The 23606-nt window shown below is 40.2% G+C and overlaps 2 protein-coding genes across 4 annotated transcripts in view; both read left to right on the top strand.

Annotated features, from left to right (window-relative positions):
• The window catches only part of TBC1D15 (TBC1 domain family member 15), a 55285-nt gene extending 46536 nt beyond the window's left edge, over window positions 1–8749 (top strand). For all 3 annotated transcript variants that reach the window (XM_084795155.1, XM_084795153.1, XM_084795154.1), the window contains 5 exons: window positions 3090–3189; window positions 3684–3781; window positions 4679–4795; window positions 5284–5370; window positions 7411–8749. In XM_084795155.1, the coding sequence (XP_084651281.1) occupies window positions 3090–3189; window positions 3684–3781; window positions 4679–4795; window positions 5284–5370; window positions 7411–7629 (621 nt within the window). In that variant the 3' untranslated portion in view covers window positions 7630–8749. The remainder of the gene's footprint in view (window positions 1–3089; window positions 3190–3683; window positions 3782–4678; window positions 4796–5283; window positions 5371–7410) is intronic.
• A 2815-nt stretch (window positions 8750–11564) lies between these two features.
• Window positions 11565–23606, top strand: part of TPH2 (tryptophan hydroxylase 2) — a 112598-nt gene continuing 100556 nt past the window's right edge. Inside the window, exons 1-2 of the mRNA XM_084795156.1 lie at window positions 11565–13467; window positions 22564–22975. Coding sequence (XP_084651282.1) covers window positions 22871–22975 — 105 coding nt within the window. The 5' untranslated portion in view covers window positions 11565–13467; window positions 22564–22870. The remainder of the gene's footprint in view (window positions 13468–22563; window positions 22976–23606) is intronic.

Genomic DNA, 23606 nt, shown 5'->3' with positions numbered 1-23606 from the left:
ACTCAAACTGACTCTGAGGAGCTTTAGTTGTATTAGTGTATAAGATTGATTTTAATATCTAGCTGCTGTGTTGGAGCTTGAAATTCTTACTGCGTAATGTTGTTTTACACCCTCTCAATGACCTTTCAAGAGTCTGGGGAAATACTGGGATTGCTTTGAATATGAAAAGGTGGGTACTGTCTGTTGGTAGCACAGTAATTATTGGGATTTGATGTCAGTAGATGCTTGTGTTGTGTAGGAGAGCCGTGTGTCATCACAGAACATTGGTGAATAGATGAGTCAGTTTTGTGAACTTGATACTAGTTTCATATAGAAAGTTTAACACCATGCTAAGTAAATCTACTGACTTTCAGTGAATATCTTGGGTTTGTCATTTAATGCCTGACTTTTTTTCCACATGTCTCTCACAAATGTTGGGGTCTCAGGCACTTCCTTAGCATTCTGTTTCTTGTTATTTTCCAAGAAAGATGTGATCACTAGGAGTGTCTAAATACACATAGAGGCACAGCAGTGCTTTATCTGTCATGCTTAATATATCTTTGAGACAGTTTAGGACATTAGTACAGAGCCACTATCAACAGAGATGTAGAAGTCTCGTCAGGCAGTTAGAAAATGATGTGGGGTAGGTGAGTGGGTGGCTGGGGTGAGTAGACAGTGGCTTACATGCAGTGCACAGCACTAACCATAAAGTCACTGCACTGTTTAAACAAACAAGAAGTGCACTGGGTACTGAGTCTTTGTGGTGCGTCCTGCAGTGCCTCGCTGACTGGGATAAAGACCCTGACTCCAGCCCTGCAGTTCTCTGTCGTACACTTTACCTCCAGCCTTCAGGTGTGAGTGCGGACAGTGTGGCCCCTTTGTTCTGTCTGTGCTGCTCTTAATTTGCCTGCTTTTCTTTCCCTTTTTAAAAACCTTTGTTTTTTTTTTTTAATTTATTGTGTATATTTTGAATTTATCCTCACTTTTCTTAGTTCTTTTCCAAATGTATTTGATAAGATTTAAGTGTTTTTTTATTGTTAGTTTTATTGTTTAGTCGGTCCATGTTTAAATTAGTCCTTTGCTGGGAATTGCTTTCAGATCATTTGGGAAGGTGGTTAGTGGCAGGCACCTAGTCATATCACAGTCTTCCTTGCCTTTTTGACTGATTGATTGGCCTTCTTAGTTCCAATTACTCCCAAGTGCTCTAGATCCGAGGAGTTTTGTTATAATGGTCTGTACAACTGATGGTAATTTCATAAAAGCTGCCTATGCTCGTGTTTTTGTTGTTTATCCTCTTTTTGCCAGAACTAGTGTGTTCCTTGTGAAAGGATCGTAAAACATTATTTGTAGATCAAAGAATTTTCCTGATGCTCTACATGAGTGGTTCACCAGGCTTTTGTGGAATACATGAATCTTTCCCTGGTGTTTCGTTCTACTTAACAGTATACACGTCCCCCAGTTAATGTGAACATACTGTGTCTATTTTCGTACTTGTAATACTTTTCAACAAAACACCCAATATTTGCATATTCTAATTTATTGACATCTCAGATGCTAACATATATACACATGTGCATGTACTGGATTCACTTTGTAGATCAGGCTAGCCTCGAACTCCCAGAGATGCACCTGCCTCTGCCTCCCTGAGCTCGGATTACAGGCGTGATAACCACCTTGCCTGGCTACTGTTTTGTTTTTGTTTTTGTTTTTGTTTTTTTAAACAAAGCTTTCTTTCGAAGGGCAGTGTGTGGCAGTCAGAATGGCCTGCCAGTGGCTGTCTGTTTCGCTATCTAGGTTTATTCTCACTTTCCTCTTCCTGTGTTCGCAAGATGCAGTTCAGAGTCCTTTATTATCACCTGTTGTTTGCTCTCTTTTAGGGCCGAGCACTCTTTTTAAAAAGTGAATTTCTATAATTTTCTAGATGCTTTTTAAAAATAGCATGGCTTAATTGTATTGGTACTTCAAACCAACTGTAATTTTTTTACTATTACAGTGAAAATTCTGTGGATTGGTGAATTAATTTTGTGCTTCCCAATAGAACAGACTGAGGAACTGTATTTTAGAGGCTTGAGTTTATGTTTTAAACTGATTGCTTAATTCACTGAAGAGGAAGCATTATAATCAAGAATTGCTTCTAACCTGATAGTTCTGTTAAAGTGCTCTTACTGTACTATTGAAAAATGTGAAGGGAGAGTGTGAACAAGTTGGTCTGCGGCTTTTCCCAGGGCTTGGGAGGAAGCGCACCACATAGTGGAGGCTCCCGAGTTAAAGGGTCAGAGTGCCGGAAGGGCTCGGAGAGGCTTGTTCCTGTGCCTTTTCGGTCACTTGAGTCAGTGTTGACAGGGAATCTACTCAGTGCTGTGTGAGCACCTAACCCTTTCACTTCAGAGAAGTACGACATCTGTAGATAGTTAGATAGAAGCCTAGGACAGGCTCATGCACACCTTAGGTTTTTTTCATGAATCCACTTTTTCCAGTGACATTTTGAAATGTCTTGTTTAATACAAGATTTTCATATCTTCTCTTGTATTCAGTCTGTGGCAGTATTACATTATGTAGCCGTTGTGCTTGTGAGAAAACTGAGTGCATGACAGGTAGTGAGGTAGTGGTTTACTGTGGTTGTGAACGTGGCTTTGACTTTCCAAGTTCTCTGTTCTTAGCAAACCTAAAAAGCGACTAGTTCTTTAATATGAGGTTTGTGTTAAAGCTAAAATTAGTTTTGTTTCGTGTGCTTATTTGGAGGAGTATTGAGCGATGGAATGCTATGATAACTGGGCAGGTCCTAGAGCATGCACTCCTTGTTCTGAGCATCTTCTGCAGCGTAAGAAAGGATGCTCTATTGTCAGGTCTGCTGCCCCTGCCCCATATTCTTTTTTATCTAAATCAAGTCAGCAGAGGTAGAAAATAAAGCTTGTTTGAGGTCAGGGCCTCTTTTCTTTTTTTCTCTCTATTGATGCCTTAGCTTTTCAGCTGTTCTTGTTTATTTAACATAACTAGTACAGTAGAGGTGTAGCATTTATCCTTAGGTCATATTTTTAATTATCAGTAATTATGTATTTCGAAGTACTTACTAAATGTTGTGTGGTAATAATTATTATTTTCTTTTAAAGCATCAAAATTTTGAAGAACAAATGCAAGGCATGAAGACCCAGTTAATACAGCTGAGCACCTTACTAAGATTATTGGACAGTGGATTTTGTAGCTATTTAGGTAAGTTGAGTGAATACAGCTGTACACAGCAGGTTCTAGGTTAAATAAATACCTATACAGATGTATAGGAGTGGATTCCCTTGAACTGGGGTTAAGGATATGGCTATGAGCCGCTGTTTGGGTGCTGGGGCTAGAACCCAGGTCCTCTGTAAGAGCACCAAGTACTTATAACTGCTGAGCCATCTTTCCAGGCACTCGTAAAGACAAAAATGCTCCATTGCCTTCGCCTGCGGTCTTTTAAAGAATAGAACTGTTAAGATTACTTTGTGTAATCTTGTTATAATTTTGTCTTTACACACTCATTTGTTTGTTGTTGTTTTTTAAACATAAGTTACCGTATACATCTCAGTTGCTTCCTTGAATTAACAGAGTGTAGTCAGACATGTAAGGCTCCTAGTTTTGTAGATTGCATAGACAGATAGATGTGAGCTGGGGAAGGTTCCTCCGTTGTGATGTATTAGCATAAGAATAAGCCATTTTCCCCTTCTGTATAGAGTCCCAGGATTCTGGATATCTATATTTTTGCTTCAGATGGCTTTTAATCAGATTTAAGAGGGAATTCAGTTTTCTGGATATTCTTCGATTATGGGAGGTAAGTTCTTGCATGTTTTCTGTGTAGAGTTAAAGGATATGCTCATTTTCACAAAAAAACAAAACAAAACATGGAGATAGAGCCTGCCTTGGAGTGGGAACTTGAACTCTTTAAAAAACATGAGTTAAAAATATTGTTACCACTTAGCTGGGCTAACTCCTGAATCTGTGTTTACCAAATAGCCTGAAACTTTGAGGTTAATCGCCTTGTAATTAAATTCCTGAGATTGGATTAACTTGATTTATTCCTTATGAAAGTTAAGGCATTTCAGCTATGCTCCACCAGCATTGTTTGTACGGTTCTTTTTTCTATTAAGGAAAGATGTCATTAAGTACATTACTGGGGGAAATAGAGGTCTTGATTTCGCTGGCATCGCCCATATCTAGCGTAGAGCGTAGGATTGCTCAGAGTGTGCGTCCCTGCAGGTTTTGTTGGAACCAGGCATACTCGTCGTCTTCAGCTGTGATGTGATACAAGGTGTGAGCTGCTGACGGTCTAGAAGAGTCTCTGGCTGTGTTGGCTCCTGTACACTATACTTACACCTTTTTTAATTTGTAAGATTTAGTCCCTCCTAATTTTTCTAAGGACTGAACATTTGTTAAGTGAGAAAGACCAGAAAGTTCAGAAAAATATTGGAAGTGGGTCTAACCTTTACATTTTATGGCTGACCTTATGAGTATGGTCATTACTTAGGTTGCATTATCAGTTGTTGGCTGTAGTTATTTGAAGAGTCACACTGGAAGTATATCAAATATTAAAACTTCATTTTGGTTCCTTTGTAACTAAAGGTAGAAATCCTATCCCAACTAAGCATGTTTATTGCTTCAGAATCAGCATATATGAGGAAATAACTTAGAATTGACTTTGTTTGCTAAGTAACTTAATATGTTTTTATAGGTGATGTGGACTGAACTGCCCTGTAAGAATTTTCATCTTCTTCTGTGTTGTGCTATCCTGGAATCAGAAAAGCAGCAGATAATGGAAAAGCATTATGGCTTCAATGAAATCCTTAAGGTGACTCTTCTCTCGTGGTAGATCGTAGTACTCTGCGGCTTCTCCCTGGTCCTCACGCTCAGGACGGTTCTTTAGAGTGTTGTTGCATCTCATAAGTATTCACATTGTGTCCCTAACATCTGGTGCTGGACTGGCTCCCTGTGAATGGCGGTTTAGCAAATATATATTGGTCAGTTATTACCGAGTGGCTATTAAAGGAGGGAAAGTAAACTCAGCAAATGCTCTTTTATATAGTTTAGTTTTTAAAAACTGTCTTTTGCTTATGACTTTGAGATAGACACAAGATGGTTCAGTGATTTGTCTTTAAAACCTGACAGAATGTAATGAAAAATGTATTGGATTTTCTGTGGATTTGTAATATGTGGCTATTTTTATATTATGGGTAATATCTGCAGTGTGATATAATTGGTAATAAGTTGTTTATGTTGTAGAGCATAATAGAGTTTTCTGTTTTGATTATTGTTCTATTTTGTTGATTTTTTTTTTAGCACATCAATGAATTGTCCATGAAAATTGATGTGGAAGACATACTATGTAAAGCAGAAGCAATTTCCCTGCAGATGGCACAATGCAAGGTATAAAGTGTTGCAAGTAATTGCAGTATTTTTCAATCAGCTGAGGACAGATTTCCTTATAAGGAAAATAACTCAGCAAATTGAGACCAGAAACAAAGCTTTTATTTATTTGCCATTGTAAGTTTACCTTACTTAACTGAAAACAGTTGACTCATTATGCCAGATTGGAGACATTTAATTGGCAAAATGGCAAAAGTAATGAAAATATTTCTACAACTGGAGGCTGTAGATTTTAAGTGGTAGTACATTATCCAACTTAATGAATACAGAACAGGATCTCTTATTAAATATGCAACATCCACCACCAAAGATAGGTGCTAGTCAGAAGCAAATACCATGGATGGTAGTTTATTTTACTGCATTTTATCAGCCGGGTTTTTGTTTCTTAAAAAAAAAAAAAAAAAGACAAATTTGATGTTTTATATCTGAATTAAGCCAAATCATTATAGTTGGCTTTTTTTTCCTTTTTTTTTTTAAAGCTTTATCCTTAAGCCTAAACAGTTTTATTTTAAAATTATATTAAAGTTAAAGTAAAAGAGAAACTGCAGCTCTACTCTTTTACCTCTACTTCTGTCTCTACTTCTCTCCTCTCTCTCTCTCTCTCTCTCTCTCTCTCTCTCTCTCTCTGGGATACGCCTTCCCCCTTTCCTTCTCACCCCATACTCATTTAATAAACTCTGTATAACATAATAAAAAAAAAAAGTAAAAGAAAAACTCCAGAGTAGGCAAGTTGTAAATCCCAGCAACTGCTCAGGGGATGGGATAGAGGGGAAAAGGAAAATTGAAGCTGTTTGTCTGTGTGGAGGTCAGCAGCCGTGTGGTGGGGAGGGCGCTTTGTAAAAGGAGAAGGAATTACAAAGTATCAGAAAAGCAGACTTAGGTCCTGGCTGGCTTCAGGATGAAAAGGGAATGGGGGGCAGGGAGGAGTGTTGCACCTTTCTGTCTCAAGCCTCAGAAACCCAGGCCGACCCACAATTCATAGGTATGGATGGCCTTTTCATTTTTAAAACAATGTTTCAGCTTTGTATCACTTACCCCACCATGAGTCCAAATAGTTACTTAGTTTAGTGAGGGGTGTTTGTTGGGAAGCTATTCTGTTTCAAAACATTCCAGTGAGATGACTTTGAATCTTTAAGGATAAAAGGAGAGACTGGGTAAATTCTGTTAGGAAATGGGGTGTGGTGGTACAGTCTTGCAGCCCTGCCACTGGGGAGGTGGAGGAAGAGGATCATGAGTTCAAGGTCAGCCTCAGCCTGGACTACACGAGCCCCTACAAGTTTAATGACGTGTAAAGGCCAAAGCAAACAAGCAGCGGCAACAAGAGCCAGGAACTGCTTCTGCTGTAGTGTCATTCTGTTCTGTGATAAAACACTGACTAAAAGCAATTTAGAGCCCTGGGTTGGTTTCAGCTCACAAGTTACATTCCACCATCAAGGCGAGTCAGCAGGAGCTGAGAGAAGTCATGGACGACGTTGCTTCCTGGCTCACTCACAAGCTCATGCTTAGCCAGTGCGTCTGAAAGATTGTTTTTGTGCCTGTGTGTGTATCTGTGTGATGTGACACATGAGTGCAGGTGTCCTTGAAGGCCAGGGATGTTGGTCCCTTGAGCTGGAGTTACAGGCACAGCTGACTAAGTCATCTCTCCTGCCCCTCACCTAGCTGTCTTCTGCAGCCCTGGACCACATGCTCAGGGAGTGGTGTGGTCCCCAGGGGGCGGAGTCCTACATCAGTTCACAAGACCGTCTCCACAGATGTATGTGCCTGCAGTCAGTCTGGTCTGGGCAACTGACGGTCTCCTTCTCCTGTGACTTAGGTTGTGTCAGGTTGACATTTAAAGCTAACTAGGAAGATTGATGAGACAAAGTAGATGGCTGGGATTTTGTCTGGAGTAGAGAAAGATGGCGGAAGAAGAATGTGTGGCACTTACACTGCTGAAATGAACGTTGAGACTCTGAAATCAAGTTAGCATTAAAAGTTACTTTGTGGGTAGTTTTCCTCACTACTGAATAAGTGGCTTTATACTTGATGTTTCATACTCAGGAATTGCCACAGGCAGTTTGTGAGATCCTGGGGCTTCAGGACAGTGAAGTTACAACGCCAGACTCAGACACCGGGGAAGATGAGAACATCGGAACTGCTTGTCCCACATGTGCATTCTCAAGTAGCACTTTGCCCACCCTTGCTGCCAGTGAAGCCAAAGATGACAGCCCAGCACCGGCACGAGCATCCCCGAATGCCCGTAGATTAACACCTGCATGATCCTTTGTCTTACAGTTTTTAAGAGATAGTTTGTTGCAATTCCTTTTTAAGTACATGAAGGTGGACACAGTCTCGGTATTGATCATGCTTTACGTTTCATGGAAAGACAGTGTACTGATGTTCTTGCATTAAAGCTTTACAAAGTTTTAAACTAATTATTTTTGTAGTTACTTCTACCAAATAGCCTTTCCTTTTCAATAACATTCCTTAGTATTTTTATAACTAAATACATTTTATTTTGTTGCTGATGAACCGGGATTGGATAGATATGACAAAGTGGATGCTTTGGAAATTATGCACTTTGGAAAGCATTTGCTCTGTTTACTCTTTAGTAGGCTTTGGACTTGATTGAATTAAATGTTGAGCTTTTTTAGAGCATTCTGAGCTGAGAAGTAGGTTGTTACTCAGTGACAAAATTTAAAAATACAAACAAATTTGTTTTTTTCGATTGTTTACAACAATATTCAGCTTAAATATTTATGCTGGTTGAATGTGATTTAAATTAGAAATTTTTACCAACGCACTAACTATGTGGATAAAGAACTATTTCAACCCTAGCAAAGTGGATTGGCAGTATGTTTTTTTTTTACAAAGAACTTTTCTTCACTTGTATATAGACTATATATATGTACTATTTATGAGTTTGAGAAAGCATAGTCCTATTTTCTTTAACTGAATAAACTTGAGTATTGATTTATATAAGCTGATTCAACAAAATTAATACATGGCTTCAATATAAGATCTTTTTCAAAACTATTTTCTTAACAGAACATTTATTTAACGAAACTACATTCAACCCTGTCAATACCTGGTATAATTTAAAAATTAATCACTGTAACCTCACTTTACTAATAATGTTTATTATCTTTCCTAAGAATGCATTAATTGGTTAATCAGATCTTTACATTTTTATAAAATATTCTTTGCAGAAAACTTACGTCAAAAAATTTCAGGCACTGTCAATGAGTCTTAAAGTAATATTTTTTGTATATGAATGAAGCTGTTTTTACCATGCAGGTATTGCATGATTTTAAGTTCTGTGGAATCACCATAACAAATTCCGTTTTAATTGTAATTTGTTAACTCTTGTACATATCATTAAAATAAATTCCAAGCTGAAGTAGTGTTCTCAGTTAAATTACACTTAGACACTGCTGGCTGTTCATCAGAAAACTCAAAGTGGACCCCAGCATGTCACAGGCTTTCATTCCTGAAGTAGTCATTTCAGGGAGGTGTAGACGTGACAAGCACTCGCGTTATACTTGAAAATATTTTTCATCAGTATAAACACAGGCACAGTGTGTCTGAAGGACGCAGTTGTCTGAGTCAGGGATGCAGCTGCTGTGCTGTGCTCGTGTAGACCGTTTTTCCTTCCTTCCCAGGACGTAAGGGCACCAAAGGAGCTTTGCCCCAGCGATGGCACCAGAACCATTAGATGTGAGTTTTTAATATTGTGTTATCTCTGATCAGTTAATAATGAGTAAGGCCATTTAGAAGAGTGAGATGCTCACAAGCTCAGCATCTCCAGCCTTTCATTTCCTGCCAATCAGGAAATTGATCAGAACATCTTGATGCCCTCCTTGTTCTTCCTGGACACTGGGTGTTCGGACTTCTGCCTACGTAATACGATATCTACTTCAGATTAAAGACAAGTTAATATGTTTCATAAGTTGGATTTTTGTTAAGTTTTGTTATGAAACTGCTTGTTAAAATATCTTAACGGTATACATTTCTGTCAAGTGCATTTTTTTTCTATGGAAATGATAATGCATTAGAGTTGTTAAAGTCTTAGTTAGCCTACAGAATCCAGTGGGGGCATCATGGGTAAAGTCTTAGTTAGCCTACAGAATCCAGTGGGGGCATCATGGGTAAAGTCCTAGTTAGCCTACAGAATCCAGTGGGGGCATCATGGGTAAAGTCTTAGTTAGCCTACAGAATCCAGTTGGGGACATCATGTAAGCTTGAGCTATTGGAACTGCTACAATGTATAGCTCAGGTAAAGTTCTTGGCATAACCTTTGAAAAGATCATTTCATGTTCACAAATGTTCTATACCCCCCCACACACATAGACACACACACGTACACACACACACACACATATACACACACACACGTACACACACGTACACACACACACACATATACACACACGTACACACACACACACACGCACACTTAAATATCAACATATAGAAGGTGTGTAATGTTATGGTACATAAGGATGTTGAAATTTAGATAGCTTTTAATTTAACTATTTTCAATTTTTATATGACTGTGGGAAACAGACTTTTAAGAATCTATTTCCTGTTTCTAGATTTTTCATCTCTCTTGTACAGAAACTTTCAGTCTTGGTTAATAGAAACTCCCATCTTTTTCAGCAGTCCTTTTGAAAGAGTGGTTATCACTGAACCTTGGCAGTGCCCAGAGTTTGGATGAGTGCTGACTCTTACAGGGCAGCTCTGTACACCCATCCCTAGCACAGTTGTATAACATTACTCATGGTTTATGTGCTCGGGCATCCTAGCATGGACATTTTCACCTTTGATTTTTCCGATGATGTTGAAATGTCTTCTAGTTGAGTAGAGTTGAAACGGCTTGTGTGCATATGTGTGTGCTTTTATAGAGAAATTTTGTGATTTTGCAAAAGTATTTTGAGAAAACTTTCTCTAAAAGTTAAACACTGTAAATGATTTAACAGAATAATAGTATGCTTTATGATGATTCATGGTAATTTTATGTGCTGAACCTCGGTTAAAATATTGGGCTGTACTTGGACTGCATTATCAAAATACATGTTCAGTTTCTTCAGACTACTTACTGAATCCGCATCTTTGAAAGTAGCATTAAGAAATGGGTATCCAAGCAATCTGAGTTCCCCTGAAGTTAAAGGACACCATTGTTGGGTCGTTTTTTGTTTTTGTTTTTTAATACTTTGATTGATGGTCAGGAGTATTCTTAAGTTCTTAAAAGGTAATTTATTGAAATTCTAAAGTAGATTTGCCTTTTTTTTTTCTTCAGTAAGAAGTGATAGTTATCACAACCTTTTTTTTTTTTTTTTTTTTTTTTGGTAAGATTTATTATGTATACAGTGCTCTGCCTGCATGTACACGTGCAGGCCAGAAGAGGGCATCTGATCACATCACAGACGGTTGTGAGCCACCATGTGGTACTGGGAATTCAACTCAAGACCTCTGGAAGAGCAGCCAGTGCTCTTTAACCTGTGAGCCATCTCTCCAGCCCATCTCAGCCTGTTTCATGTAGATTATCCCCTTGATGGTTTTTACAGGTAGCAATTAAAGTATGCTTACATAGTATCTTCTTACACTCACATCTGAAATCTTCAGCATTCAGTCAGCCTACTGTTGTAAGAATTGCTTCATGAGAAAAGATACTTGTTTATGTTTCTGAAAATACGCGTTTAATTACACTACCTTGAAAATAACAGTGTTTATGACCCTCAAAGCTCTGCAAGAATGAAGTAATAACATAGGAAATGCAGGGCTAACAACAGAGGTGTAGCACAAGGGGAACACGAAATGACCCCTCACAAGAATGCTCATACACTCAGCAGGAGGACTGCGGGAAAGCCCGAGCGTCCAGTCGATGGAGAGGGACCAGCAGTGACCACCCTGGGGTACTCATCATTTTACTGAATGTTTTGCCCAGAGCCCTTGGGATTTCAGACAGAATTCTGTCAATTCCTAGTTCTCTTTTTATTTCTATTTTTCCCTGGTCACTCATTCTTTCAAACATGTCCTAACATGCCTGTGACTCAGTCTTCACCATTTCTCTGATAAGCTCTCATGGCCTGGATTTCTGGGATCTTGACTGTATGGCCTTTATTGTATCTGTTCTTGTTGGACCACAGCCTGTTCCCTCCCTCCCTCCCTCCCTCCCTCCCTCCCTCCCTTATTCCTTTTTTATTTTCTGGGACAGGGCTACTCTGTGTAGTTCTGGCTGTCTTGGACTCTTTTTGTAGACCAGGTTGGCCTCGAACTCAGAGACCTTCCCTGAGTCAGCCTGTTTTTTCATACCCATGATCTGGAGTTCATGTGTACATTGGATGTATAGAGCTTGCTTAGAGTCTGCTTGACTTGATGGAACCACACAGAGGACATCTTTCTGGCTCTTGCCTCTATTTCCCAGGTTGTTTTCCTTCCCTTTGGATGTCTCCTACCTGCCCATCAGCAGCCCTCGTTTTTTCTTCAGTGATCATTAACTAGCTGTTAGGTGCTTTCTTCCAAACAGCCCTTTGACAACTGTTTGCCCTGCCTGGTTTTTCATTCCCTCCTGGATAGGGTAGAGGTCTTTGATGCTTTTCTCCAATCACATAAGGACTGTCTCAGAACCAACAACATGCATGCTCCTTGAGACTTTATCACTGGGATTTGTCACCACTTACCATAGAACAAAATGCATGTGAGTAAAGACCAGAGCCTCCCACAGGAATTCTGAGCACAGCAGCTTAATCAGGTGGGTCTCACCCAGCTGTGGGTAGAAGAGTGTTGCCCTCTTCATTTCTCCTGGTTCTGTCACACTCTACCTAACTTTCTGAGAAATACCTGGTCCTCTGGCCAGTCCAGGAAATGGGAACTGTGGGCCTTCACATTTGCTGAAGCAACACCAAGCAAATCCGAAGGTGACGACTGAACTATCTGCTCATGTTTTGAGGTTCATGGTATAAAGTCTACGCCTTAGTGAATATAAGCATTCCTCTCCTGTGGTGATTGGGTTTTCCAGACTACCACAAAGATGAGCTTTCTGTCAGATAGTTCCACTTTTTACTCACAGTCAATAGTTGCTCACATTCAGCATTAGAGAATATATTGGTGATGTGCTGGATTTATTTGATCAGTTCTGCCAAGATGGTAGAATTGTACTCCCCCAGAAGTGACAGTGAGCCTGTTTCCACCACAGCACAGCAGCGAGCCCCTCCAAGACAACTCCAACATGATGGGGTATGGAAAGATTACTATGGTCTGGCTAGTCCAACAAGGGCTGTCTCCTGATGGAAAGTCCAAAAATCAATAGTTGTTAAATCCATGAGGCCAGAAAATCAAGAATGAATGTTGGGAGTGCAGGTGTGGTGAGGGTTGGCCGCCTCCAGTTGCATCTCAAGCATTTTTACGTTGGCATAGACATGTACAAACTGTTCTTAATGCTATCTGCAAGAATGCAGGTACTTAATTGCCGTGTTTGTGTCCACCAGTCTGTGACATTACTTGTGGGCTACTTTACAGCAAATCTGTCTTTTAGGACTAATGTGGAGTTGATGGTGCCATGCTTAGTGTTGAACAGTGGATAAAAGCACAGATATTTTTTGAGGTGCACTCTTGGGTTTGAGGCCCAGTGCAGTAGTTTTGTAGCTGTAAGCCCCATTTCCTCAGCTGCAGGTGGATGTAAAGCCCATTTCAGTTGTGAAAAATGAGTGCGGATAAAACTGTTTATTGTGGTGCCCAGCATGGTAGATCAGTAATATGTTATAATAAGATGGCAAATAGATACTACCACCATCTTTGGGCATTTTTGAAAATCTTTGTGCGTTATTGTTTTCCCCCCAAACCATACCATGCTGCCAATATAGCCTTGAGGCAATCTTCAGTTTGCCTCCTACTGAGGTCATTTTGACTTCAAATTGAAGTTGTGTTCTGGTTTGATGGAGCTCCTTCCCCACAGACTGGTGCACGTCACTGTCCCTGTACTCCAGTTTCATCTTGAAGCAGGCCTAAATGTGCTCACCTTTTATGGATTCTCTTTGTGCAGATGGTTATGAGAACACCACGTCTACCTCTTACTTTGCCTGCTGATGGAGTATGCTTCTCAACCCCTCCTCCTAGGTCAGTATAACACATTTTGCAAATACTTGCAAGAAAGGAAGCCCTGTCCCGCGATACCTAGGCATGACAGCAGTACACATTTTTAGTAGTGTGGGAAATGATAGTATTTTATTAGAGAACAAATTGATGCTTAAGGTTGTGGCCAGCTCTTTTAGGCTCTTGTGCTCACAGATAAGCACCCAGGGAAACCAGGAGTGCAAAACCTGTGGGTTGTCTTCTCAGAAGGAGAGCTGCATAACCTGTGTCTGCCCAGAAGGCTGGGAGGGGAGGTGGTCAGTAGCCTGGCCACCTCCTCGCCATCTGTGTGGCTGAGACCACAGCAGATCCCACCTTATCAATTGCTCACTCGATCTATAAAACCCAGCTTCATGGAAAACGTCACATGTACTTTACAGAGCTTCCATGTAGTCATGTCTTAAACTGAGTTGATTGTCACCAGGAAAATTTTTCAGCAAGTGGTACTGTGCTTAAATATACCCAGAATAAACTACTCAGTGTCACTCAAAAATTTGAGTGCCAGCTACTGAATCCTGTTGAACCTAACTGCCTTCTTAGCTGGCCTTGGTGGCTTCAAAATTAGATCAATTTAGTTGGGTTGACACCAAACTGGCTTTCTTGACTTAGTTTTAGACTGTACCGTTTCTGTACCTGAGTGGTTAATACAGCCTCAAATACTAAGTGCCCTTTGTTTATGTTTTCCTTCAACACGGTAGTCTTGTGTAGGCCAGAAGCATGAGTGGCAGGAATAAGCGTGCTGTCATAGATACTTTACTTTTTTGTAATGTGAACCACAGTGGCAGAAGTCACATGAGTGTAGTGTAACTCAGAATGTCTCATATGAACATGTGAGTGGCACATTAAACATAGTGATTAAGACTGTTGTGGAGACAGAATAGTGGGGTCTTCCCATGTCCCAAAGACAACTCTGACCTTTTAGCTGCCATGATTCTGCCTTGTTTTTTCAAATGTTCATTTGTGAAGTGTCAGATATTACTTCATTAACTACACATATGTCTGCTGTGGATGTCTGGAAAAGAAAACGATACAGAAAATGTGTAGAAGCTTGTGTGGATTTCTTATGATAAATCATTTCAGGTTTATTTTATTTTCTATTGTTAATGGGCTCTTAAAATACTAAACCGTGTGAAATAGGCTAAAAGGTTCCTTTAATAAAAGGAGTAGTTAGAGAAACTAGGAGTGGGTAGGGTTAATATTCAGCTGTTCCTGCGGAAGGTCCTGAAGTACACACCCCACAGGACCTGGGATTCGCATTTCAATGGAAAACACCAGGTACTGAATGTTGAGTTGGTGGGTATTAGAAAATCCTGCCTTTTCTATTGCCTTGTTCAGTGGGTTTGAGAGACACAGACGTGACACACTGGGATGCTGTTTGAAAATCAAGACAAGTTATTCGAGGAAAAACAGACTTTGTGGAATCCCAGCTTCCCTTTCAAATATCTCTATAGTCACATTGCATCCCACTCTCACATCTGCCTTTAAGTAACTTCATGCCTGTTTTATCCACTCTCACAGGGAGTTACAAGGAAAATGTCTATTATCCTAGTGGTCAAACCCAGGCCCTTACACATGCCTGGCGAGGTATCTTCTGATGGCTTGCACACCCAGCCTGACTTTCTCATGGTGACTTTGTGTTTCCATTTGCTTGCTTTCTTAGCCCAGACAGTGAAGGTGAGTGGCAACGAAAGGAAGAATTACCAAGTTCTCAGTTCTTGTTTTTACCCACAAAACAAATTAATAGGATGGGAAACTTTTTGTTGGGGACCATGGGCATTTCAGCTTCTCCTTGGTTCTCTTGGTTTACAATTGTTAATTGCTAATTTTTAATATTTATGCAGACCCCCTCCCCCCGGTCTTTGTTCTTACAGTCCACAGCTGCTAAGATACATTTCCATTTTACAGTGACTTAAGGGCTAGTTGATAGTATTTCTCTCACTTTTATTATTATCCTTAGTGACAAAAGATACTCCTGTTGAAAAGATACTAGCATACTTAACAAAAATTATAGACTCCTTGGTGCCAGGCTGACTCAGGGTGGATCTCTGTGAGTTCAAGGCCAGCCTGGTCGCCAAAGAAAGTCCAGGACAGCCAAGGCTACACAGAGAAACTCAGAAAAACAAAACAAAACAAAAAACCAAAACAAATTACAGACCCCTTATATTGTGTATCTCAGCCAATCGCCACTATGGCCATTCATGGTCACGTGGTTCTGTTTCACCTATAGGATCTTACAGTGGAGATCTTAACTGACAATATTTTACTTTGTTTCCCCCACTCCATTTTCTACTTCCTGGCCTCTTGATTAAAATCCTTCCCGACATCTTCCCTTGTGACTAAAGGCTTCCTGCTTACCAACTATAAAGCCAATCACCAATGAGACTGTATTTACATTTAAGAAAAAAAATTTCTGCCAAACATTCTTAGCCAGTGCCTGATTTTTTATAATTCTGGCATCTGGTTGAACGATGTATTTAACTGGCATCTCGAGGGTCCAGTATCCACCATGTTAAACACTTGCTACTCACTCTGTTTGATCGGCACAGCAGTTCATGAAGGTCTGATAATAGAGCGGCACTGAGACAAGTGTCAGAGCGGAAGTTGGAATGCAGCTTTATTAAGACCAGTATCCTATTTGTACAATACAATTTAGGCATCTATATTGCAATCAGGGCCACAGATACATGTGGCTTTCATGAAACTTCTTGTTGTGAGAAATTATCTTCCTCTGCCCACTTCCTAATTCCTCCCCGAATGGCAAGTTTCTAGCTGTCCAACCACGTGGTGGTTATTCGGTGCTCACTTCCATATCTGTGGGCTTCACTACTTTGATGATCACACCTTAAAAGATGAGCCTGTGTCACCAACCAAGGACAATATGTGCAGTCATCAAACCCCTACCCAGATCTAGCCAAGGGACAGAACATTCTCCACAGTTAAGTGGAGACTGGGAACTGACTTTCACACGAACTCTGGTGTCACATATTTGGCCATGTCCCCTTGATGGGGAGGCCTGATGGCACTCGGAGGAAGGATAGTAGACTACCAAGAAGAGACAGCATCATATTCAGAGTGAGGAGGTCCCCCTCAGTCACAGTCATAGGGAAGGGGAATGGGGTGAAAGCGGGAGGGAGGAAAGGAAGGATGCATGGGATGGGATAGCAAACAAGATGTAATATGAATTATTTTATTTTTCAATAAAAATATGTTTAAATTAAAAAAGATGAGCCTGTGCCTCTTTTCATCCTCTCCCCAGTCCTGACTATCCACACTCACACATGTGCATCACACATGTATGTTCACATGCATACACACACACACACACACACACACACACCACACTTGTCTATCTTTGAGATAGTATTGGCCACATTGTTATGTAGTGTGCATGTCATTATGACTTTTTAAGTGTAATTTTCAACTGAGTTGTTCCTCTTTGGCTTTTTTTCATCAAGTTTTTTAAAAATTTATATATTTTTTATTTGTCAATGTCATGAATCCAACTTCACACTCCACCAAGTATTCAAATAGGCTTCTCAGCAGTGAGTGTCACTGATTACACTGCTGTGTTTAGAACTCTCAGTCTTAGTGTCTGTAGGCAATGTTGCCCACACCATTTTGGGTATAGTCACATTCTCTGCAGTAGGCTTTCCTTCTTATCTGACTTGAAGCTAATTATTTGGTTTTCCACCTTGGAGTCCCAAGAGCCTCCAAATTCACCATGTGTACTTGCTTAATTATTCTCTCCTTTATTTCCAGCTGTGCCTGGTGCTTTGCCTTTTTCCAGAGTGTAAGCCTCTATCTACAAAGAAGAATCAGCTTGGCTGTCTACAATAGGGACAGAAGTAATAAGATTCTAACTTAATTGTTAATAGAAAAGCTTTATTCGGATCTAATTCCTTTAACATAAAATCACTTTAAAATTTCCTCACTGTTTTATTACAGCACCCCCAACATTTATTAACCACTTTTAAAGAATTTAGTTTGGTGGCTTTTAGTATGTCCACAGAATTATGTGATGGTTAGTCATGTCATCTTTGCAGAATCTAGGACAACCTGGCAGATGGGTCTCTGTGCATGCCTGAGGTGGGTTACTTTGGTTACATTAATTTGTGTGGGAAGATCCATCTTACTGTGAATGAAACCATTCCCTGGCCAGGGGAACTTGAACTTTAAAATAATAGAGAAAACAAGCTGAGTACTGGCATACCTTCATTTATCTCTGTCTGTTTCCTGGTTGTGAATACAGTGTGACAAGGCCGCTCTGGCTGCCTTGACATCTCTGCCATCATAGACTATACCCTTGAAGAGTCAGTTAATAAACACTTTCACTCCTAAGTTGCTTTTCTCAGAGTATTTTATCAGCAGATGAAACACTTGAGACAGCAACTATCACTGTTTTCAGTCCCTAAAAAACCCCACGGTACTTCTCCACTTCCACCGTTGTCTTCCCAGCAATCTCAAATCTGCCTTGTGCTTCTTTTATTGCTTCTTTTCACATTTGGCATTTTATATACACAAGATCATGTGGATATGTGGATTCATGATTCGTCATGCTTAGTTTTGTTTTGTTTTTTGCTTAGCACAATGTTTTCAACGTTCATCCCAGTTGTGATCTTCCATCAATTCAGGGGATTGTGTATCCCACTCCTTTGCACCACCAAGTGTTACTCAACTTACAATACATAATATTTTGCTTGCTTTCTCATCAATTGGTGACATTTTAATTATTTTTATGAAACATATTGCTGTGAGCAATCTGGTACAGGCTTTTTGTGGTTGTGTTTTCTCTTTCGGGGGATGTATACCCAAGAGTTCAGTTGTTGAATTCTAGCTACTACAAGTCTTAGGAAAAAAGAAACCACGTTACTTTCCACATACCTGGGGTAAAAGCTTCTGGGTCATACTGAGGGACCACCAAACCATTATTTGGAATGACTACATCACTTTACAGTGTCACAGGCACTTATTTTGATTCTAACTACCCCACTGGGTCTGAAATAGCATCTTATTTTTTATTTGATTTTTATTCCTCTATTAAGTATATATGTGTGTGTATATATATACAGGGTTTCTCTGTGTAGCCCTGGCTATCTTTTTGATCAGGCGGCCTCGAACTCAGCGAGCTACCTGCCTCTGCCTCCCTGAGTGCTGAGATCAAAGGCATGCACCACTGTGCCTGGCTGATATATATTAACATTTTTTCATGTGCTTGGTAACCACTTCTTTGGAGCTGTATCTATTAAACTCTTCATGTCGCTGAATTATAATAAGAGATCTTTATTCTGTATGAGGTACAATAGGTATTTTCTCCTATAATATAGACTGGTTTTTAAATTTTTACTTTTTGATCATTTCATAAATGAGTACTATACGTCATTTCCTCTCCAACTCCTCTCTTGTATCCCCCACTCCCTGCCAAACTTATGTCTGCTTCTTCTTTAATTATTACTGTTTTATGTACACACACATGCACACATGCATGCAAACCCTACTAAGTCCATTTGTTTTTGATTGTCTGTACATGTGATTGGGGCTGACCCATTGGGACTGGCTGACTCATCAGAGGACTCGTCCCAGCAGCCATTGGTTGTGTGTAGTTTTTCAGCTGGGGGAGGGTGTGAACATCTCCTCACCCACATTGGCGTGTTTCTCTATGAAGATTTGTGTAGGCAACCATCCTGCTGAAGTTTCATGGGTGCAAATCTAGAAGGTACTATCTAGCAGCAGGTATGCCAGTCCTCGGCTCATTATAATCTTTCTGCTATCCTCTTCCAGGGTTTTCTCTGAACCATATAAGGGTTGCATTATAGACGTGCCAACTGAGATCTTGTGCCATGTGATTAGTTGGTCAGATTATTATTTTCCCACCACATTATGTTGGAGCCTCTCTTGGAAAACCATGGCCCACAAATACAGTAGATTATTTAATAGCTATGAGACCTAGTCCATTTATCTATATGTCTGTCCTTATGAAGTGCCACACTCCATTTATTACTAAATTCATTGTGGATTTTGGAGTTGTCTTACGGACTGGACAACTCTTTCGTGGACTCCTCCGTTCACTCAGAATGCCAGAGATGATATGGAGCATTTAGGAGATCCTCATGTGTAAATGGAGTTGCTTCTCAGTCTATTGATAATTCAGCTTTTTTGTGTCCACAAAGTTTTTGGTCACTCTTATATTCCATTATTATGCTTCTAGTGTCCATTGCTGCTGCTTGTTAACTTTTATTACTCCTGTGTGCCTTAAGAAGAAAAGAACCCCTCTATGTTGCTTCCATCTATTTTTTAAGTGAACAAAAGTGGTTACAATTTCTAGTAGCCCCAATAGATACTTTAAATGGATTTAAATATTCTTTTGGGGAGGCATTTTAAAATAGCATTGTTCCATATAATTTATTTTGCTAGTATTTTTCCCTTTTTCCAACTCTTTCCAGATCCAACACTTCCTTATCCATTCTACTTAATGTTCTTTCCTCCCTCTCTGTCAAGCACAAACCCCAAGCTGAAAAGAAAAAAGGAGCAAAACAAAAATCAAAGATCAAAACAATAAGACAAAAATACCAAAACAAAAAAGCACACACACACACACACACACACACACACACACACACACACACACACACACTCACAGAGAGAGAGAGAGAGAGAGAGAGAGAGAGAGAGAGAGAGAGAGAGAGAGAGAGAGAGAGAGAGAGAGAACGTTTTGTGTTGGCTCACTGCTTCTGGGCATGGGGCCTGTCCTGGAGTGTGATTGATGTACCCAATGACACTTGATTAGAGAAAACAGATTTCTCCTTTCAGTTGCAAATAGCTTCTTGGCTAGGGGTGGGACTTCGTGCCCACTTCTCACTGGGCTGGATTTTTTTTGTTTGTTTTTTGTTCTTTGGCCTGGTTTGGATTTGTCCAAGTCTTGTGCATGCAGTCACAGTCTCTGTGACTTTGTATGGGCATTGGTCCTGTAGTGTCTGGGTGACACTGTTTCCTTGGAGACGTGCAGTACCTCTAGCTCATACGCTGTGCTTCCGTTTCTGCATTGATACCTTGGAGGAAAGTGTTTGATACAGACATGTCATTCAGTGCTGAGTGCTCTGGGGTGCCTCCTCCTCTGCTGTTTGTCTAGTTGTGGGTCTCTGTTTAGTTACCATCTACTGGAAGAAGGTGAAGGTTGAGCGATTCATGGTTCATGGTTACCAGTATTTTTTCCCCACTCCCTCCACATTTTAGCAGGGACAGTAGCCTCTAGATTTTTGTCCTTTTCACATTTCTGGTTCTTCTCATTGCATTGTTAATCTACCATCTTAATTCAAGCTGGTGTATTCTGGATGGTTTAAATTCAGTTTTATATCTTTAATCTGAAGTCTGCTTTCAAGGTACTACTGTTCTAAGATGCCACTATGTTTAGATGATTGCATTTTTGAAAGCCCCTTCCACTTGGCTCTCACAGGAAAAGGTGATAAAGTGCGATGCTATACAGTGTCTTGGAAATCTTGCCACAATCTAGACCTTGTTTTCCTTTTTCGTTTTGTCTCATGGGGGCATACTTGCCCTAACACTAGACTACATCATGGTTGAACAATAATGGCTCCCTAAACATTTTGTTATGTTGCTCCCTCTTACCTTAAATCATCTCTTTGCTGTTTTACATTGTCTACAACACTGTCAAATTCACTTTTAAAGATTCAGTTCAGACAGCTTCCTAAAGAGCCTCCAGACTTCATAATGTAGCACGAACCACTCTGCCCTTTGCTTTTGCTGTCTTCTGCAGTGAGGTCGATACCCTTTGTTCCACTTGGTCATGGGACAACTTGATTCTCTCAGGTGCCTGTGATGTGTTTGGGTCAGTGCTGTGTCTCCCGCTCCTTTGCATCCTCAGGATTCAGTTTCATATTTGTTGAGTTAAACATCTCTTCTATGCATGACCCTATAATCTGGTCTGTTGAGCCCACTTTTGTTTTCATTCTTCTTGTTTGGAGTAATTTAGGAGACAAATACAATACAATGGTGGAGAATATGGATCCTAGAGCCAAATTGGCTGAAGTTAGATCCCACTTTGGATATTCTTTGGAACATGCGAACCTTTGTTAATTTACCTAGGACTTTCATGCCTTAGTACACACACACACACACACACACACACAATGTCAGTAACTCCCTGTAAATGTTGTTATGATGCTGATAATTTTATGACCTATAAAACTGCACAGAAAATGTTCAGATCAGAAACTGACAAAAACTAAGCACTTAGCAGTGTCAACTCTAATTTTTATGGTTAATTCAGTTAATTTATTAATACTTGCTTTTCCTATTAACCTTTGAGTACTGGTCTTTGGAGGAAATACAAGCTGAATGATTATTTCTAGAGTCGAATCAAATAATAATCACAAACCCTCAAGTCTCTAAAAACAATTAGAATCCAATAGATGTTTTGAAGAATCTTCATTTTGTTTTCTATGTAAACAAACTGTATGTGTCCCAGGTTTTGTTTAATTCTTTAGTTAAACATGTACACTTGGTTAAAAATTTTCCATTCTTCAATGGATTGGCAAGCTTTCCTGTGCCTTTCTAAAATTGGAAACGTAAGGGTATAATTTTATCTGTGCCTGTCAAATTTCTGGATGTGATCAAGTCACAGATGGAGTGGGACAATCTGTAGCCACCGAAAATATCAAGGAATGACAGGTTTATGGGCATTTTGTTTTCATATATATATTTTTTATGTAGTGAGAAACATTCTAGAGGGTTAGTGTCTGAACTAAGTTCAAAGCCTGCATTTTTTCCAGTACAATAGCCAGAGTATCCTCCTACATAGAGACACAACAGGTTTGGGAAACAGATCTTTTGTACACATGCACAAACCTGTAAAGTTTGCACATCATAACGTGCCAGGTCTCAGAAAAGCCTTTCTTAAATTATTTTCTTACTTTTAGGAAGCACAAAGGCCTTAAATTCATAGTTACTTAAAGACTGAGTGTAGCCTTCCAGTAGCAGGCCTGAGAGTTAAAATGAGAGGACTGGGGTTTTGTGGCAAGGAGAAAAATAACTCTGAATATTGTTCCTCATCATCTCTTCCCAAAGAGCTACTCGACCTATGAAACAAGCAAACCTCATCATGAACACAGATAACCCCAGGCTTCAGATCTGTAATCTGACTGTGGCCATCAGCAACCAGAAATGAGTTTTTTTCTAATCAGCTTTCCATCAGTCCCCAGTCACTCATATAAAGGGACGCAGGGAGGGGAGGAAGCGCATTGCTCTTCAGCACCAGGGTTCCGGACAGCGCCCGGAGCAGGCTGCTACCACCGTGTTCTTCCTCCTCCATCTCTGCCAAAGGCTGCTCCTCTGGTCCCCCCTGCTGCTGAGAAAGAAAATTACATCGGGATCCATGCAGCCCGCAATGATGATGTTTTCCAGTAAATACTGGGCCAAGAGAGGTTTGTCCCTGGATTCAGCAGTGCCCGAAGAGCACCAGCTTCTTGGCAGCTTAACAGTGAGTATCGAGTATCTGGCACTTCCCAGTGTTCTCTAGGGCATCAATTGTCTTAACCTCACCATATGGGCACCTGCTGTAGAGTAAGCATGCGGTTCCACTCCCTCCTTCCCTGTAGTCTTGTCTCACCACCTCCCATCTGTCTGCCTTAGCTCTCCACAAGTAAGGCAGCTGGGCGAATTGCTAGGAGACAAACTTGCCTCAGGTACAAGGTGAAGTTTTTCTATCATGAAGAATGAAAGATTATGTGAACCCAATGTCCCAAATTCACTCCTCCCTCAAGGTATAGAACACTGGAAGGCCGATAAGGAAGATCTGGGAGAATGAATTAAATGTGTCTTGTTGGTTTCTTCAAGGCGTTACTGTCTCCTACACCTTCCTCAAAACTTGCCCTTAAACACAGGACTAATGTGTGTGTTCTTGAGTGCAGGTTTTGAGTGTAGTTTTGGAACCGGTGCCCTTCAAAGGTTCTCCTACAAGCCATGTTATCCCCCTTTTAAAGTTTGGTTGATGAGATAATGAAAAAAAATATTTTGCTTGTTTCAATATTTACAAGATTCATTGTGTGCTTGAAATACTGACAGAATAGTGTTTGTAAAGTTACCATGTTTGCAAAGGTTGAGACCCTAAC

Source organism: Acomys minous (genome assembly GCF_964271855.1).
Source record: "Acomys minous genome assembly, chromosome: 9".
NCBI lineage: Eukaryota > Metazoa > Chordata > Mammalia > Rodentia > Muridae > Acomys > Acomys minous.
The sequence above is the reverse complement of the archived record's forward strand: the minus strand, read 5'-3'. Positions and strand labels throughout refer to the sequence as shown.